Genomic DNA, 17,759 nt, shown 5'->3' on the forward strand with positions numbered 1-17,759 from the left:
CGTTTCCTGCTTGACCCTGGAAAGCATTTGGATTGCCAGTCCTGATCCTGGATATTAAGTCCACCATAGTCATATTGAGGTAACAAAGAGTGATTTCCACTTGGATGTTAAGAAGGCATCTCAAACTTAACATGTCCAAAACTGAACTCTTCATTTCCCTCTGAAATCAACTCCTTCCCAGTCTTCGTTATCTCAGTAAGCAGCAAGTCTGTCCTTGCTTTTGGTCCAGGCAGAAACTTCACCAGGAATCATTCTTGACTCATCCTTTTTCTCACACCTGCTTCCAAACCCTCAGAGAATCCTATTGGTTCTATCTTTGGATGTACCTGGGGTCCTACCGCTGCCTACCACCTCCTCCCCCTCTACCCTGGTCTGAGCTACCATCATATCTCACTCGGACGACGGCCATAGTCTTTTAACCGGTTTCCCTGCCTGTAAGTCCTTTGCCCAACATACAGGTCATTTTCACAGAGTGGTCAGATTGATCCCTTCAAACCCTGAGTCAGAGCAAGCCACTCCTCTGTTCCAAACCTTCTAGTGGTTCCCATCTATCTCTAAGTAATACTTGAATTTCTGATCATTGTCTACAAGGTCAGTCATCATCTGGCTCTGCCCACCTCTCTGACCCCATCACCTGCCTTGTTTTCCTTCACTTAGTTCCCTCCAGCATTTTCCTCAGTTGTGCTCCCACTGCAGGGTCTTTGTGTTTGGGACTCCTTTAGCCTAACTTGCTTTCCTCCAGGCATCTCCAAGTTTGCTCATGTACTTGACTCATTCACCAAATGCATCCTTTCTGGATCACCAGTACCCTGCCCTGCCTACCCTCATCACTCATTGCCTACCTGCATCATCTTACTTCAAAGCACTAACCACCACCTGACAGGTTACATATTCATCTGTTCACATCTATATCTTCTTCCCCTATTGCCTGTCACTGACCTGTAAGCTCCCTGGAAATAGGAATTTTATTTCATTCAAAAATGTATCCTTGGCACCTCACACAGTACTTCATGTATGATTATGGCTCAGAATATATTTTAATGAATAAATGAGTGAGCAGTTAGCACGGAGAGGAAGATTGGGAACCAGGTTCCAGAAGTCTCATTAGCAGGGAAGGAATCGTCATGGGGTTGGGAGATGACAAAGTAGAAAGGAGTATAGTGGGGAGCTCCGTGTCTCTTGAGAAGGGTGGGTTTCAAGAGTGGAAGAAGAATCATCCAGGGGTGGCAGAGGGCAGCTGGGAGCACAGACCTTTTTGCTTGCTACCAACAGTGATTATATGGTGAAATAAATGACTTGAAGCCCAAGAAGGAAATTGCATCAGACAAAAGCAAAGCATTGTTAAAATGTTAACAGATGTTAAAAATATTGGTGCGGGTGGGAGGTAACATTTTATGTTATTTTGAGTATAGTCGACACACAACGTTCCATTAGTTTCAGGTGTAAACATAGTGATTCAACAACTTTGTACATGATCCCATGTTCACCACAAGAGAAGCTACCATTTGTCCCCATAATTGCTATTAAAACATCACTGACTGTATTCCCTTTACTGTGCCTTTTATTCCCTGTGACTTTATTCATTCCCTAACTGGAGATCTGTATCTCCCACTAGCTTTCACCCACTTTACCCAACCTCCCGTCCCTCTCCCCTCTAGCAACCATCAGTTTGTTCTCTGTATTTATAGGTCTGATTCTGCTTTTTGTTTGTTTGATTCATTTGGGGTTTGGGTTGTTGTCTTTTTAAAGATCTCACTTATGAGTGAAATCATATGGAATTTGTCTTTCTCAGTCTGATTTATTTCGCTTAGCACAACACCTTCTAGGTTTATCCATGTTGTCTCAAATGGCACAGTCTCATTCTTTTATTGGCTGAGTAATATTTCATTGTGTGTGTGTTTATGTATATATGTGTACATATATACATACACATAAATATATCTGTTTAGACATCGTAAATGCTTCAGTGAGTCAATCTTTTTAGTTTAATGAAAAATGAAAGAAAAAAGTATTAGCCATTCCTTATAATGATTCAAAGTTCACTGAAGCTCAAAGATCATAAAATAAATACTTTTTGGTATATATAATATATATAGACACTCATACATACCACATCTTCCTTATCCATTCATCTGTCAGTGGGTGGTTGGGTTACTTCCATATCTTGGCCATTGTAGATAATTCTGCAGTAAACACCAAAGTGCATATATCTTTTCAAATTAGTGTTTCCATAACTTTATTTTAAGACAGTAGTTACTATTTCCCATAGTGCTTATTTTAAGGTAACATTACCTAATAGGCTAAGTTTATGACCAGCTGACTGGATTTTGTTTGTCTTCATAATTACTCTCACATTTACATATTTTAGAGAATTTTTTACAATACACAAGACTGAGACCACCTGTAGAGACAGTTTCAGAAGTTCTGGGATTAGGCCCAGGGATCTGCATGTTTAAAAGTGGAACCTCTCTTTGGTGCCACAGTTTATTTCTATTTGTATCATTATTGGGTCATTTTCAGTAAATCAGACACTATTTCTCTAAGAATTTAGGGTTTGGAATGCATAGTTACTAGATGATAGAGTCTATTATTAGTATTAGACACAATTAAAATTGTTACAGATCTTCCAGTTTAGACATCGCAAATGCTTCAATGAGTCCATCTTTTTAGTTTAATGACAAATCAAAGAAAAAGTATAAGCCATTCCTTATAATGATTCAAAGTTCGCTGAAGCTCAGAGATCATAAAATAAATAATTTTTAAGGAAAAATTATGAGTAAGTCTTAAGAGGCTTGTAGTTAATCTTCTTGCCAGTTTTGATAAAATATTTATTTAGTGTCATAGTCAATCTTCCACAACAAATAGAAGATTTTGATTACATGAGTATCTAAAGATGTCTCCTATACATTATCACCAGCAATACATTTGAAAAGCAGCCATGGCCCATTCAGTTAATGTTCATCGATGACAAGTGAAAGCAGTCTCCAGCAGTGATTATGTGGGACTCCTGGGACCATGGACTGGTGACCTGACTTCCGAGTTCTGGTGTCAGCAGCATCTGCTGCTTATGCGACTTTCCTTAGAAATGAAAAAGGTGCCTAAAAAAACTAGAAAGCAACAGTGGTCCTCATCAATGTCTATACTTTATATATGGAGTTTTCATACAATATTTCTTCCTGGACAAACAGGCTGATAAAAATATCCCCCAGCATATACATGAAGTGAATTGGAATACGTCTCTTCCAGTTGAACCTCTGAAGCATCTTCTTCAAATAGCTTTGTTAAATGAAACAACCAGATCACTGCTTTGAAATACAGTGTCTGTCTTCTGAATATGAAACCTGTTTCCATCTTTGAGTTGAGAAAAATAAAGTGTTACTGCAAACAAAAGCGTTCTAGCTTTTAGAGAAAAGAAAATGCAAGTATTCCTGATTTAATACCAAACCTCCGATTTAAGCTTGAGCTGCTTCTAGTTTAGCCTTTTTGGGATTCTACTCATCCCATGGAACCTAACTTTTAGGACTGAGGACCTATGTTAATGGGAAAGAAAAAATAATTACTTGCAAGAACAGGCTGTGACAAGCTTCTGTGATTTAGACGCATTTTGTAAATTGGGTGTCCTGGAAAATCTAAATATTAGACAAAATTCATGAATAAACAGCTAGGACAACACCAGCAACAGCTAATGTCTCATGGGTTCTCACAGTGGAAGTTTGGAACAATCCTCGCCTCTTTCAAAGACCTAAATGATGGCATAAAGTGGAGCATCTTCCCCACAGCTAATGAGCAGCTAAGACAGGATTTGCTCCATGGAAAGCCTGATTCTAGAGCCCCTGTTCTTGCCCACACCACTATTTGCTTCACTTTAGGGCTTGACAAGCTGAATGTCCAGGAGAAGGGCCTTCTGTACACTTCAAAGCAAACTCTGTAAGGCAGCCGGTGTCAATTATTTTTGAGTTATGTTTTGCCACCTTATTTTTTTCCCTCAGTGATAACGGTGATTTTTTTTTAACACCCTCATTGTCTGGGGGAACAATAGACCAAATGGTACAGAGACCAATTTGTTCATAATTTTTATCATGAAATACTATTATTGAAGGTGAATCAAGTTCTTTGTGCTTTCCTGAATTTTCTGTATTTGCACTACACCTATTGTCTTTGTAATGAGAAGTTTGGACCCTTTGTTTATATTCATTGAAAACTGTGATTAGCCTTTTCCATGAAATGAAATGAGCAGCCCTGTAGTCGCCACCGTTTGGAGATCACTGTCACTGCTGCTTGGTGTTCGCCGTGGGTATTCAGTCCATGTCAAATGTGCTGAAATTGAGACCACTGGAAAGAAATCTGCCACCTAGCATTCAGGTGCTCATTATCCACGAGGAATTCAGAACTCGACATTATTTGAGAAAGAATCTGGTTGCTGCTTTCGTTGGTATGTTTGCAGAAGCCTCTGGTTCTCTAGGCCTGCTTTATCAGCTTCTCGCTGGAGAAGTTCTCTCTTCTTATTGAGCTGGCTGGTTTGGGATAGCATTTTGATGGCAGTAAATTTGTCTGTCAGACCCAAGATTAACGCTGCCTGTTCAGTTCTTAGGTGTAACACCAAATGGAAAGAGCCACAGTATAATCAGTTAGTGAACCCCAAAGGGCCTCATTCATGGGTCATAGAGGGGACCTGGGAATCTGTCATTTACAGATGCTTCCCCGGGAGACTGTGGCTCACCCAGGTTTGGAAAGCATCGCTCTTCACAGAATACGTTTACAGGTGTTTCTCAAGGACTATAAAAACATCATCTCAGAGGACCGTAAATTCTACAAAACTGCTTTGTTTGATTTTCAATTTTGACAGAGAGAAGATGTTACCATCCCTTTGCCCAGTCGCTACTGAAAGTGACTAGGCTATAAGTAAAATACTCTCACAAAGATAGAGGAAAGCCCCACGTAACTTGTATAAAGCACCAGACTTCTTGACCTCAAATCCTGATTAAGAGCTAATTTTGTAATAATAACGATAGCCAGTGTTTATGAGTTTTCAGGGAAATGGACATTCTCATGCACTGCTGCTACACATGTTAACTGATTCTGCTTTTCTGGAGGGAAATGTTGTGATACATATCTAAAATCTCTTAAAAGGTCATCCCCATAAGGACACAGTAATTCAGCTTCTAAGAAACGTATTCCAAGGAAGCACCAAAGATACATGTAAAGATTTCTGTGCAAAGATATTTATCAGAGTATTTTTATGTTATTAAAACATTAGAAACAGCCTACTGTTCAACAAGGAGTTATTTAAATAAATAACCTACCTCGTGGTCCTGCAATGGAATATTGTACTGCTGCTAAAAATGTTTTTGAAGAATGTTCCATGCTGTGGGAAAATCTTACATTGTTAATTGAAGAAAACTGGTTATTAAGTTGAAAATATAGTATAATTCCACTTTTATTTTTAAGAACCACATGTATATAGGGACTCAGGTGGCTCAGTCAGTTAAGCATCTGACTCTGATTTCAGCTCAGGTCGTGATCTTGGAATTGTGGAATTGAGTCCCATGTTGGTCTCTGCACTTAGCGCAGAGTCTGCTTCAAATTCTCTTTCTTCCCGTCCTGCTTCCCCTCCTCCTCATGCCCTCTCTCTCTCTCTCTCTCTCAAATAAATAAATAAATAAATAAATAAATAAATAAATAAATAAATATTTTAAAAAAGAATGCAGTGTATATATGCATTGAAAAAAAGCTGAAAGCAAATACAGCAAGATATTGAAAGAGTTTGTTGCTGGTGTGGTAGTTTTCATTTCTTTTTTCTTTTCTGATCCATCCATTCCCCCCACCCACCAATGTTTCTGCAATGAATGCTTATTGCTTCTATAGCAAAAAAAATGTATGTCATATTTTTTGACTCATATTTTGTGAGTTAACATGCATATGTATGTAGCTTTAAAATAGTATTGTGAATATAGTAAATATAAATGTTAGCTACTTTATTTTATTTTTTAAAAGATTTTATTTATTCATTCATGAGAGACACACAGAGAGAGAGAGGCAGAGACACAGGTACAGGGAGAAGCAGGCTCCATGCAGGGAGCCTGATGTGGGACTCGATCCCGGTCTCCAGGATCACACCCTGGGCTGCAGGCAGATGTTCAACTGCTGAGCCACCTGGGAGGCCCTGTCAGCTATATTAGTAATGAAATTGTAAGCCTTACCTCCATAAGTAAAAAAAAAAAACAAAAACAAAAAACAAACAAACAAACAAACAAACTTGAAATTAAATGTGTAGGATATGCCCCATAGGTTTTAAAAACTTGCAGCAAGTTTTTAAAACCTTGCTGCAAATTTTTAAAACCATCTTGAGGTGCTGAGACAGGTGCTGGGCCACCCTTTCTCTACTTTACTACCTGTATTTATCTCATGGCAATTTGTTTGTTCTTTCATTCAGCAAATATTTATGGGTACATATAAGCAAACCATATATATGCTCTGAGTACATAGAGGTGATCAAAACAAATGAACTCCGCCTTAAATACACATACATATAGATACACATAAATAGATCCATATAGGATTTTTTCTTCTTTTTTTTTGTTAGCAAAATCATGTGAGTGATTGTCCTACTGAAAACCCTTGTCTGTTCTGGGTCGTTGAATAGCTGTGTAGAAAATTATAAATTAGGGACTCCTGGGTGGCTCAGGGGTTGAGCATCTACCTTTGGCCCAGGGCGTGATCCTGGAGTCCCCAGATGAAGTCCCATGTCGGGCTCCCTGAATGGAGCCTGCTTCTCCCTCTGTGTCTCTGCCTCTCTCTCTCTCTCTCTCTCTGTGTCTCATGAATAAATAAATAAAATCTTTTTTTAAAAGAGAAAAAGAAAATTATAAACTATCTTGACTTTACTGTTCTGATCAAGTCACACTTACCTGCCACCCTGCCTTTTAAATTAACTCTGCATGTTCCAGAGCCTTTGCTCTTGAAGTGACCTAGTATGTTTCCCTGTTATTTGCCATTTGTTTATAATTGCTGCACCAAAGTATGATCAGAGTTGCTGAGGTTTTCAGGGATTTTGTTAATGTGTTCGTGAGTCTTGAGAGTACAGGTAAGAAACAAACCTGCTGGTGGGTTCTGGGTCCAGTACTCCTGGAAGGCAACCATGGGAATTAAAAAGCTGCTTATTCACATGCCTTTTACCACTTCACAGTCAAGATTGCTGAACTACTGTTGGCTGTAAATTGACTACTTGATGCGAAAAAAAATTCCTGATGGTATTTCTTACAATGCAGGGTTTCCAGCCATAGGCCAGTTCAATGTGGGGCCCTAACTATTGGCTCCTAGTAACTTTCATATTTCTGTGCAGGAATCAAGACTGGATGACCGCTGCCTCTCCTTCCCCAGGCATGTCGTGTGGCCTCTTCCCAGCCACTGTTTCTAAAATTTTCCACTTTCAATGTCACACATACCCTGCCCTGCAGTGGGGCGGGGGAGGGGGAGTAAAAAAAATAAATAAAATTTTCCACTTTCATTCATTAGTGGCACTTAAGTGGAGATTTATCATTAATGCAACTCTGCCATCTTTCAGTGAGAGTAAGACAATTATTACTATAAAGAAAGTAGTAGAATTATTGCTTATATAGTCGTGGCCCTCTGGCTTCAGTGATTTTGGTATTTTATGCTATTCCAATAATGATGATCATGATGATGATATTTCTTGAAGGGAGTTATGAAGAAGACAGCAGGCAAGTCCACGTGCCTCTGCTGCCATGCCATTCAGAAGAGTGCAGGGTGGGCAGCCCGGGTGGCTCAGCAGTTTAGCTCTGCCTTTGGCCCAGGTTGTGACCCTGGGGTCCCAGAATCGAGTCCCACGTCGGGCTCCTGCATGGAGCCTGCTTCTCCCTCTGCCTATGTCTTTGCCTCTCTCTCTCTCTCTGTGTGTCTCTCATGAATAAATAAATAAAATCTTTTAAAAAAAGGGGTGCAGGGTCTGCACTCAATCTGTTAGCTTCCTCAGGAAGTCCTAAAGCTCTGGTCACGAGGTGCTGCTGCCTACCGTTACTAGGTTGACCAGATAACATCGTGGTCATGTCGGGCGTGAATTCTTCGCTTCCAGATGTCATGCCCAGCGGGGTGCTTGGACACATCTTTCTATAAAAATACACAGGATTCCTAAAGATTTATTCTTACAGCATTTACCACTGAGATGTCAGCTACTGTTTATCAGATCCCCAGGTGTGCATGAATTGGGTGCCAGCTCCAGGATGTGCAGGGTCTTCCAAGGGACACGTTACCTTCCCCATTTTACAGCTAGAGGACCCCAAGGTGGGAGAGGGTCATGGTTTGCCCAAGTCACGTGGTAAAGAGCAGCATGAGGGTTGGCATGCTCATCTGCGTGACTGCAAAATTCCTGTTCTTTTCTCAGGTCGGACACTGCATCCCCGAAGGAAAAGCTAGCTGGCTTGCTCTTAGTTCTTGACTCGGAAATGAACCTTAAGGTTGCACCATATTTAGGAGTGCTAGAATCTTTTTTTGTTTTACTCATTCCTGCCTCTCTGCTTCCACAGAAGTTTGGTCGAGGGTGGCTTCTGATGTGGTCAGTTAGTCTCGAGGGAATACGCTGCTTGAAATTGCTGTCGTTTTGCCATTTCACATTGGCCTTGCTTTCAGTAGAAGGCTTAGAAGCCTGAGTGCAGAGCAAGATCTCCATTCACGTTCCAAATCCAACACTTACCGACCCCCTGTCATTCATTTAACCCCTCTGTGCCTCTCTCAGTCCCATCAGCGGTAAAATAAATGTCATAGTCATGACTCAGGCTCTTTCTGTGAAAATGGAATGAAATAATCCATGTAAAGCTTAGAGACAGGGATGCAGAGAACCCCAGACTCTACCCGCCGCCGCCACCACCGTTACCATCAGCATTATCACATGAAAGTGACAAGCTTCACTGAAAATAGTGTTGCTGAGTTAAAATTAGATGCCACTGGGATGCCTGGGTGGCTCAACGGTTTAGCGTTTGCCTTTGGCCCAGGGGGTGATCCTGGAGTCCCGGGAGCCTGCTTCTCCCTCTGCATGTGTCTCCGCCTCTCTCTCTGTGTCTCTCATGAATAAATAATTTTAAAAAAATTAGATGTGACTAGGGTCACCTGGGTGGCTCAGTCCATTAAGCATCTGTCCTGGGCTCAGGTCATGATCCCAGGGCCCTGGGCTGGAGCCCCATGTCAGGCTGTCTTAGCGGGGAGTCTGCTTCTCCCTCCTTCTGCCAGCCACTCTGCCTACTTGTGCAAGTTCTCTCTCTCTCTCTCTCTCTCTCTCTCTCTGTCAAATAAATAAGATCTTTAAAATAAATTAATTAATTAAAATTAGATGCAACTAGCAGAGACACAAGCCTGACAGCCAAAAGCCTGAAGAAGGAAATAACTTAGAAGTTATAAAGCTATTTTAGGTATTTTTCTTTGAAAATGTGTGACATAACTCATGAATGTCAAAATAGCTTCAATATGATCAGACGGGCAATTTTAGGGGAGGTAACGTTCAGAGAGCAGTGGGCCAGTTTGCCTTATTACTGCCCTCAATTTGTATGAAAAAGGGGGCCTTTGCAGACATTTGTAGCCATAGCCTGAAACAGTGACAGCAGTTCCTGTATGTCTTGCAAAGGAGAAGAGGGCGAAGAAAGAGCTAACAAACCAGGAGCCCCTTTCAGCGGATCTTGGGCACTCTCATTTTGAGAATCCTATCCCCCTCCGTGGGAGTTGACACTAAATGAACTCTTACCAAATTAAAGAGCTGTAGTGACATGTGTGTCCTAGACTCCTGGCTTTAAGCTAAATATATGTATCAGTTCTCTCTGGGGGATGGGGGGGTGGATGACAGGCAGCAGAGTAGTACTCCCACCTTCTCTGTGTGGTCTAAGTTCCTTAAAAAAAGGGACTTGGAGTTTTTGGGTGTTGAGTTTGGCAAGTTCTTTCTATATCTTGGATACTAGCCCCCTTTATCTGATATGTCACTTGCAAATATCTTCTCCCATTCCGTAGGTTGCCTTTTGGTTCTGTTAAGTGTTTCCTCCACTGTGCAGAAGTGCAAATCCAATTTAAATTTAAAACACAATAACAAGAAACGGACCTGTAATGAAGCTAGGTGACGAAGCTAGGTTTGTCACCGTGACAAATGTACCACTCTAGTGGGGCATACTGATCATGGGGGAGACGCATATGAGGGGGCCAGTGGCCTATGGGAAATCTCTGAACTTTCAGTTTTGCTGTAAACTTAAAACTACTCTTAAAAAAAAAAAAAAAAAGTCTTAGAAAAAAAAACCTCACTGACCTGAAAAGTCGTAATTTTAGGATTTGAAAGGAAACTTGATTCTAAAAGAATAATTAATAGGTTTATGTAATCCTTTATTTAACCTGCTTATATAATACGTATAACACATTGAAAGTATTTGGCATATGTTTTCACATCGCCATGAAAGAATATGAAAATAGCCAGCTAGGGAAGAAAAGTACACAAAAGTAGATAGCACAGGTTATGATCTTCAAGGAAACCTTATGAAATGGGCTCATTCTTGTTACTGACGATGTTGCCACGTTAGTTTAACCAGCCATTAGCTTTAAATCTACTGAACAAGAGCCCTGTGGTTAATTCACTGGATGTGTCACTTTGAAAAGTTAAGTTGTTTAAATGCTTTCACAAGCTCCGACCTCTTGGAGCTGTGAGGTTTTTTTTAAAATCCCAATATGAAGCTAGAAGGCCATTTTATGCCTAATCATGTGTCAATGATTGCTGAGGGACTATTCTCTACAGATTCATCAGAGAGCTCTGGAAACCTCCAGAAATTTTTGACTGGCTGCAGTGCGTGGGGTCTTATGCTAAGGGTGGGTTGGCGGTAGAGGAGGTGGGATACCAAGGTGAAGATGAGCTGATCCCTACCTTCAAGGAGCACCCAGTCTACCTAGAGTCCAAGACTGAGTAGGGTGAAGGCTGAAGACTGTCTTCTTTTTATCTGCCAATATTGAAAATGGAGCATTTAAGTATTTAGATATTTCATTACAAATAATGAATGGGTGCTTCAGTCAGTTAAGCGTCCAGGTCTTGTTGTTGGATCAGGTCATGGTGTCAGGGTTGTGAGGTCGAGCCCTGCATTGGGCTCTGAGCTGGGTGTGGAACCTGCTTAAGATTCTCTCTCTGCTCCTCTCCTTTCTTAAAAAAACAAAACAAAACAATCAAAACAAATAATGAATGGTTATGTGTGTGATTATATAACTTCAGGGATTTGCTTTTAGCTTTAAACACCATGAGTGTGAAGGTAGTTCTTAAGGTAGGGGTTTAATTTTTTATTATTGGATAATAAATAGACAGTGATAGGTTCTAATAATATACAAATATAAGACTGCAAGTTTGCATAAGAGCTTTTGGCTTCTTCATTACCATTACAGAGGTGAAATGAAATAGCTTATTTTTTGAAGCTAGTTACATTTATAAGGAGTATCACCCAGTGGTTTTATAAATTACACTTTAATTTTTTATTTTTATTTTTATTATTTTTTATTGAAGTTTGATTTGCCAACATATAGCATAACACCCAGTGCTCATCCCATCAAGTGCCCTCCTCAGTGCCCATCACCCAGTTACCCCAACCCCCTACCTACCTCCCCTTCTGCAACCGTTTGTTCGCTTCCCAGAGTTAGGAGTCTCTCCTGGTTTGTCTCCCTCTCTAATTTATGCTTCTTTAATTTTTAAGTAAAATATATACATACATTTGTGATAATAAAATATTCATTATTTACAATTTCTTCATAAGGTTTTTATGATTATTTGTGACTTAGCAAATCAACATTTGGGTCTTGTATTTTTCACTCAGCTTGAATGTACTATACTGAACCACGTTTGAAATAAATGAACCTCTTTTCTTCTATACTATAAACTGTTTAGTAAAACCAGGTGGAAAATAAAGTAACATTGGGTTTTTTGTCACAGATACTGCAGTAGGTATTTTGTAGATTCTTTCCAGTTTCGTTGCTAACCCTTTAGAGTCACAAAATCTTAGCAACATTTTCATTATTCCCAGGTATCTTTAGAGACAAAACTCATTTTTATCACACCTTCAATATCCTAAATTGATTTTCTAGGTCTCTGGCTTGGTTTGGAAATTAGAGAATTTAGTTTCCTTCCTCTGGCTAAATTCCTGAATTAATCCTTTATTTCCTGCCTACATAGTTACTACGGTCAACTTTCTTCCCAAGTTTTGCTTTTCTTACCACATTTGTTTGTTAGGGTCGGAGCCAGGGAGGTGATGTATATGTGTTCTATTGCCCAGCAACCTGTAAGTATGAGGGTAGAGGAGGGCTCGAGCCAAACATATCTAACTGGACAATTTAGAGTAAGTAAAAGCAATAGCCACACAGAACAGGGTTAAGGCCTCGGTTTTCAAAAATTTGTTCAACCTTATTTGATCCTTGGTTCAAGAGCTACCTTTTCAGAATCATTGCTCCAGAAGCTAGCCGGGTGGAATGATGAGTTGAAAGTTTGACCTTTTCTTTCTTTCTTTCTTTCTTTCATATATTTCTATGTTCTTTCTTTCATATATTTCTATGTTGTATTTGAATCTTTCGTAATGAGCATATATTAGTTTTGTCTTATTAAGACATAAGAAAGAAAATGAAATTTGGGAGGGAGGAGACGATTACCTCCCAAAAGAAGGTAATAACGTTTTTGTTTCAACAGCAACAAAATTCTCATTTTTGTTTCTAATTACATGATCTCAGAATAGATCTTAATTTTAAATTTAGCTGCTGTGTTTTGAATAAGATCCTATCCAAAATACCAACATGAACAAATAATGCAAGTCCCGGGTTCTTTGCTCCCTTTTTGTTAAAGATCTGAGCACACCAGTTTTAACCTCCAGTTCTGAGCACACCAGTTTTAACCACCAGTTTTAACCTCATGAGATGCCTTTGCTTTTTTTTTTTTTTTTTTTTAAGGTAAAATGAAAACAGTGGGTAGAGTCTGACATATTTATTTGATAAAATATCATAGTTATAAGTGGTACAATATAATTCAGATTCCACTGACATTTATTTAGTATCATTATCATATATCTCATTTGATGTTTACATTGAACTTGTAAGGTAGCTCCTACTATTGTCTTCTCTTCCTGGAGACGAGGAAATAGATGCAGAGAGAAATTAAATAATAGCCTCAAACAAGTACTTAGTATGTGTGGGAACCCAAGTTCAATTCTCGTTTCATCTGAATGTAGGCCAGTGGTTTTTCTCATTTTGCTCATTTGTCATCCTTTTCTCACTCAGCAAAACTGATGATTCCTGCCCATCAATAGCAGTGTTCCTCTCTGGGGTGAGAAGGTGGGAGATTTTCCCTGGGGGCCCATCAGAATCTATGTGTGGGATGATACGTGTACTTTGAAAAAGATGCCAGAGATAATTCTACTTCCCTACCACCTGCCCTGATTGACATTCTCTGCATTATCCCACACTGTAATGATGGTTTGATTTTAGTCTATTGACTTTAGAATAGAACTTCTTTCAGCTTTTTTATTTAATAACTCTGCAGAAAGGCTTTTTTCCCCCACAAATTTACCAGGCAATTAGTTTCATGGAATATTTCCGGGTTAGCATATTTCCCTTTCCCCAGAAATAAATCTTGAATTATATGGGGCAAGAAACTCTTTTTTTTTTTTCATTTTTTAAAAAATTTAAATTCAATTAACATATAGGGTATTATTAGTTTCAAAAGTAGAGTTCAGTGATTCATCAGTTGCTTATAACACCCAGTGCTCATTCTATCATGTGCCCTCCTTAATGCCCATCACACAGTGACTATATCCTCCAACCCACCTCCCCTTTAGCAACCCTTAGTTTGTTTCCTATGGTTAAGGGTCCCTATGGTTTGCTTCCTCTCTGATTTGGTCTTGCTTTTTTCTTTTTTTTCCTCCCTTCCCTTATGCTCCTCTGTTTTGTTTCTCAAATTCCACATCTGAGTGAAATCATATAATAATTATCTTTCTCTGATTGACTTACTTCGCTTACATAATATCCTCTGGTTCCATCCACATTGTTGCAAATGTAAGACTTCCTTTTTGATGGCTGAGTAATATTCCACTGTATATATGTGTGTGTGTGTGTGTGTGTGTGTGTGTGTGTGTGTCACACACACACACACATCTTCTTTGTCCATTCACTCTCAGTGAACATATGGGCTCTTTCCATAGTTTGGGATTGTGGACATTGCTGCTGTAAACACTGGGGTGCAGGTGCCCCTTCAGACCACTATATTTGTATCCTTGGGGTAAATACCTAGTAGTGCAATTGCTGGGTCATAAAGTAGCTCTATTTTCAACTTTTTGAGGAACCTCCACACTGTTTTCCAGAGTGGCAATACCAACTTGCATTCCCATCAACAGTATAAAAGGGTTCCCCTTTCTCCAAAGATGCCTTTGCTTTTGGCTGTTGCACAAAAGGCACTGGCACACATAGGAATACTCAGCTACATTTATCATTTTTCTCTGCTAATTCAGGTAAATCTGGTAATTAGAAGAGCAGTCCCAGTTAATGCTTAGATTGTCCTTGAACATTATAGCCATCAGATTAGGGATTCTTACTAATCCCTGCCCAACTTTATGTTTGGCCCCAAAATATCTGTTATTTCTTCCCTTTCCTCACAAACTGGAGAAATGGGAGCAATTCGTAAACTTTTCACCATAATTATTCTCTTCCACATAAATAACTTTAAAAATGCATTTGGATAGGATTGTAAAGATCTGTGGTTGGACCTTTTATTTTCAAGATAAAAGAAATAACCAGAAGCTTAAAACTTATCAAGAAATTAGAATAATTTGGCTCATATCAGTGTGTAATTTTCTTCTTGAAAAAGCAAATATTAAAAAAAGAAATAAAAGAAAATTAAAAAAAAGAAAAAGCAAATATTAATCTAATACTTTTCCAGTGAGATGCCAAAAATAGAGGCCCCAGTAAGTACATGTAATACTGACTTTGTCTATTGAACCAATGAAATGTTCCTAACTAGAGTAAAAATGTTATATTTCATTTTCAGCTTATACCAAAATGTTAACTCCATTGAGTTATTCCTTTGATGTCTTTCAAGTTTATTCCCCCATAGAAATACTTGACTTTTTTCCAAATATACAAATAATAGGTTTTTATTGCACTAAAAAATAAGAAAGATATTAAGAAAAATTTTAAAAAACCAATAATGCTATCTCTTTTGTATAGCTGCTATTAATATGATGGAATATATTTTGATGATTTGTATAGCATCATCATATTTTGCATACTCTTTGTAGCCTGATTTTTTTCAGTTGTCAGAACATCATTTGGGTATTTTTCCCATATCAATAAATAGGGATCCTTATTGTCATTTCAAATCACTGCATGCAGTCCCCTTATAAGTCATATGTATTATATATTTTTTTACTATAATAAAATAATGCTTTAGTAAACTATCTGTCCTTACATCTTTATGTGCCAATCTGACTTCCTTAGGGTAAAGATTTAGCTGTGGGATTGCTGGATCAATGAGGCATGTTCTTTTTGTAATGATTTCATAATAAAATGGCTCCTCTTTAGAAAGATTATACGATTTATACTCCCCTATCCCCAGCTGTGATCCATTCTTCAATCTGATGGTTATTTTGCTTTTATTATTTTGAATACTTCTGAGGTTGAGGTTGAACATATTTTCAAGCATTCTGCATGAGTTGCCTGTTCATGTACTTTGCCCATTTTTCTGTTGGAATGTTATCTTACTGACCTGTGAGTGCTTTTTATAGTCTGCAAGACAGCTGCTCTTTATCGTACTTGAGGTGTTGTTTTCTTCTCTGTGCATTTAAAAATTATTACAAGATATTACAATTATAAATTATTTCCTAAGGATTTTAAGAAACTCCAGAGGCTTAAGCGGTATTGATGCTCTGGGCCTTTTTTTTTTTTTTTTTTTTTTAAGATTTTATTTATTTAATCATGAGAGAGAGAGAGAGACACACACACACACACACAGAGAGACACAGGCAGAGGGAGAAACAGGCTCCATGCAGGGATCCTGACATGGGACTCGATCCCGGGTACCCAGGATCACCCGGCTGAAGGCGGAGTTAAACCACTGAGCCACTGGGGCTGCCCATCTGGGCTTTTTTTGATACAGACCTCCCTTCTTGTCTGCTGCCCTTGGAGAGGTAAGCAAATATTTTTATATAAGGCTGATTGTCTCAGTGGTAGATGTGCATTCTCATAAATTTATAAATATGTGGAGACTGCTCTGTGGGTTTCTAAATCCGTGTGATCTCTGACCTTTTCTTGGAGCCTGAAACCAGCACTGTAGCAGCAGCTGAGCAGCATGTGTGTAAGACGGAAACACCAAATCCTGGGCTGACAGTTTTCTGACTGTTAACCGCTGCCCCGGGTCTCCTGGAACCTGCCATTGTCAACATGGTTTACTGTTCTTACTGTGATCCATGTGATCTCTCATCCCCCATCCCCCCCCATGTCCATCCACATGAAAAATGGGTTATCTAATCCTGGGCTGTATTTCCACTTCTTTTCAGAGTATCCACGTACTGGAGAGGACTGCTTCCTCCAGCACCGAGCCCTCTGTCAGTCGGCAGTTGCTAGAACCAGAGCCGGTCCCCCTCTCCAAGGTCAGTGACAAAACGTGGTGCTTTCCCAGATGGCCTCTTGCCTGCTCTGGGGCCAGCAGAACTGTCAACGGTTCCCACACCTGACTCCTCTCGGGTAGCTGGGATTCCTCTTGTAGGGCTGACTGCCACATTGTTCTGCCTCTGGTGTGTAGGTTTTCTCTGCCCTGTATAAGGAAGGATCAAATGAAAGTATATTTTGCTGGGAGTTCCAGGGCTACAAAGATCCAAAATACTCTTTATTTGCAAGGAAGAGAAACTATTGTCATTCTGTTGGAGACATGAGCAAATATTTCTACGTCAAGCTAATAGAAAAAAAAAAATCACTAGATCCAGCAAAAAAAAAATCATAATGCTAACAATAGGAACAGCTACCATGATTGCCTGTGCACTGCGTTCCAGGCACTGTGCCAGGTCCTTAAATACATTAGCGCATTGGACATAACCTTTGCAAACAGCTCCCTGCAGTGTAGGTGTCTATTGCATTTACAAATATGGAAACTGAAAATTAATAATTTGCTCAAAGTCTGAAAAAGTCGCTACATAGCAGGGCAGGGGTTCAGACTTAAACTGCTTCAGGTGCACCCCACCTACCAGTCACATAGCACCTGCCTGGCGGGGGCGGGGTGGGGGGGAGCTGTCGGACATTCAGAGTTCCAGTCCTCTCCTTCCACTGGCCTTCCTTGCCATGAGCTCTGAGGAGGACACTGCAGACTTTGATTAGAACCTCTTCTGTTTAATGGAAGCCAGCATTCCCTGCCTTCAGCCTTCTCTTTCTTGGACTGGGGAAACATTTAACTTCATTTATGTCTAAAATGCAAAAATCATAAAAGTTGAAGAGACGCCATCTTACTCATCCCTACCCCTTGGTCATCTCCCTGCCCTTTTTTCAGTGGGCTGCCTCTCCTATGGAGAAACTCAGAAAATAGAGTGCATGGGGATTTGGAATTCAAATATAGACATAGCACTTTATTTCCCCCCAAAGACTTTGAAATATGTATAACTGATCCTTCCCTTTGCTACTCCTGTATTAAACAGAATCCTAGGGACACACTTTATGATATGGAATATATATGCTTGTATTCTTTATATTTGGAAGGTACTACAAGCTATAAA

General features: G+C 39.5%; 1 protein-coding gene across 14 annotated transcripts in view; it reads left to right on the plus strand.

Moving 5' to 3' along the window:
• Positions 1–17,759, plus strand: part of OSBPL6 (oxysterol binding protein like 6) — a 151,346-nt gene that overhangs the window by 65,625 nt on the left and 67,962 nt on the right. For all 14 annotated transcript variants that reach the window (XR_005384790.1, XM_038584953.1, XM_038584955.1 and 11 more), the window contains one exon: positions 16,554–16,646. Coding sequence is in view for 13 of the 14 variants with exons in the window: in XM_038584953.1 (XP_038440881.1) it covers positions 16,554–16,646 (93 nt within the window). In the remaining variant the exon portion in view is untranslated. The remainder of the gene's footprint in view (positions 1–16,553; positions 16,647–17,759) is intronic.

The sequence above is a fragment of the Canis lupus genome, chromosome 36, assembly GCF_011100685.1.
Source record: "Canis lupus familiaris isolate Mischka breed German Shepherd chromosome 36, alternate assembly UU_Cfam_GSD_1.0, whole genome shotgun sequence".
NCBI lineage: Eukaryota > Metazoa > Chordata > Mammalia > Carnivora > Canidae > Canis > Canis lupus.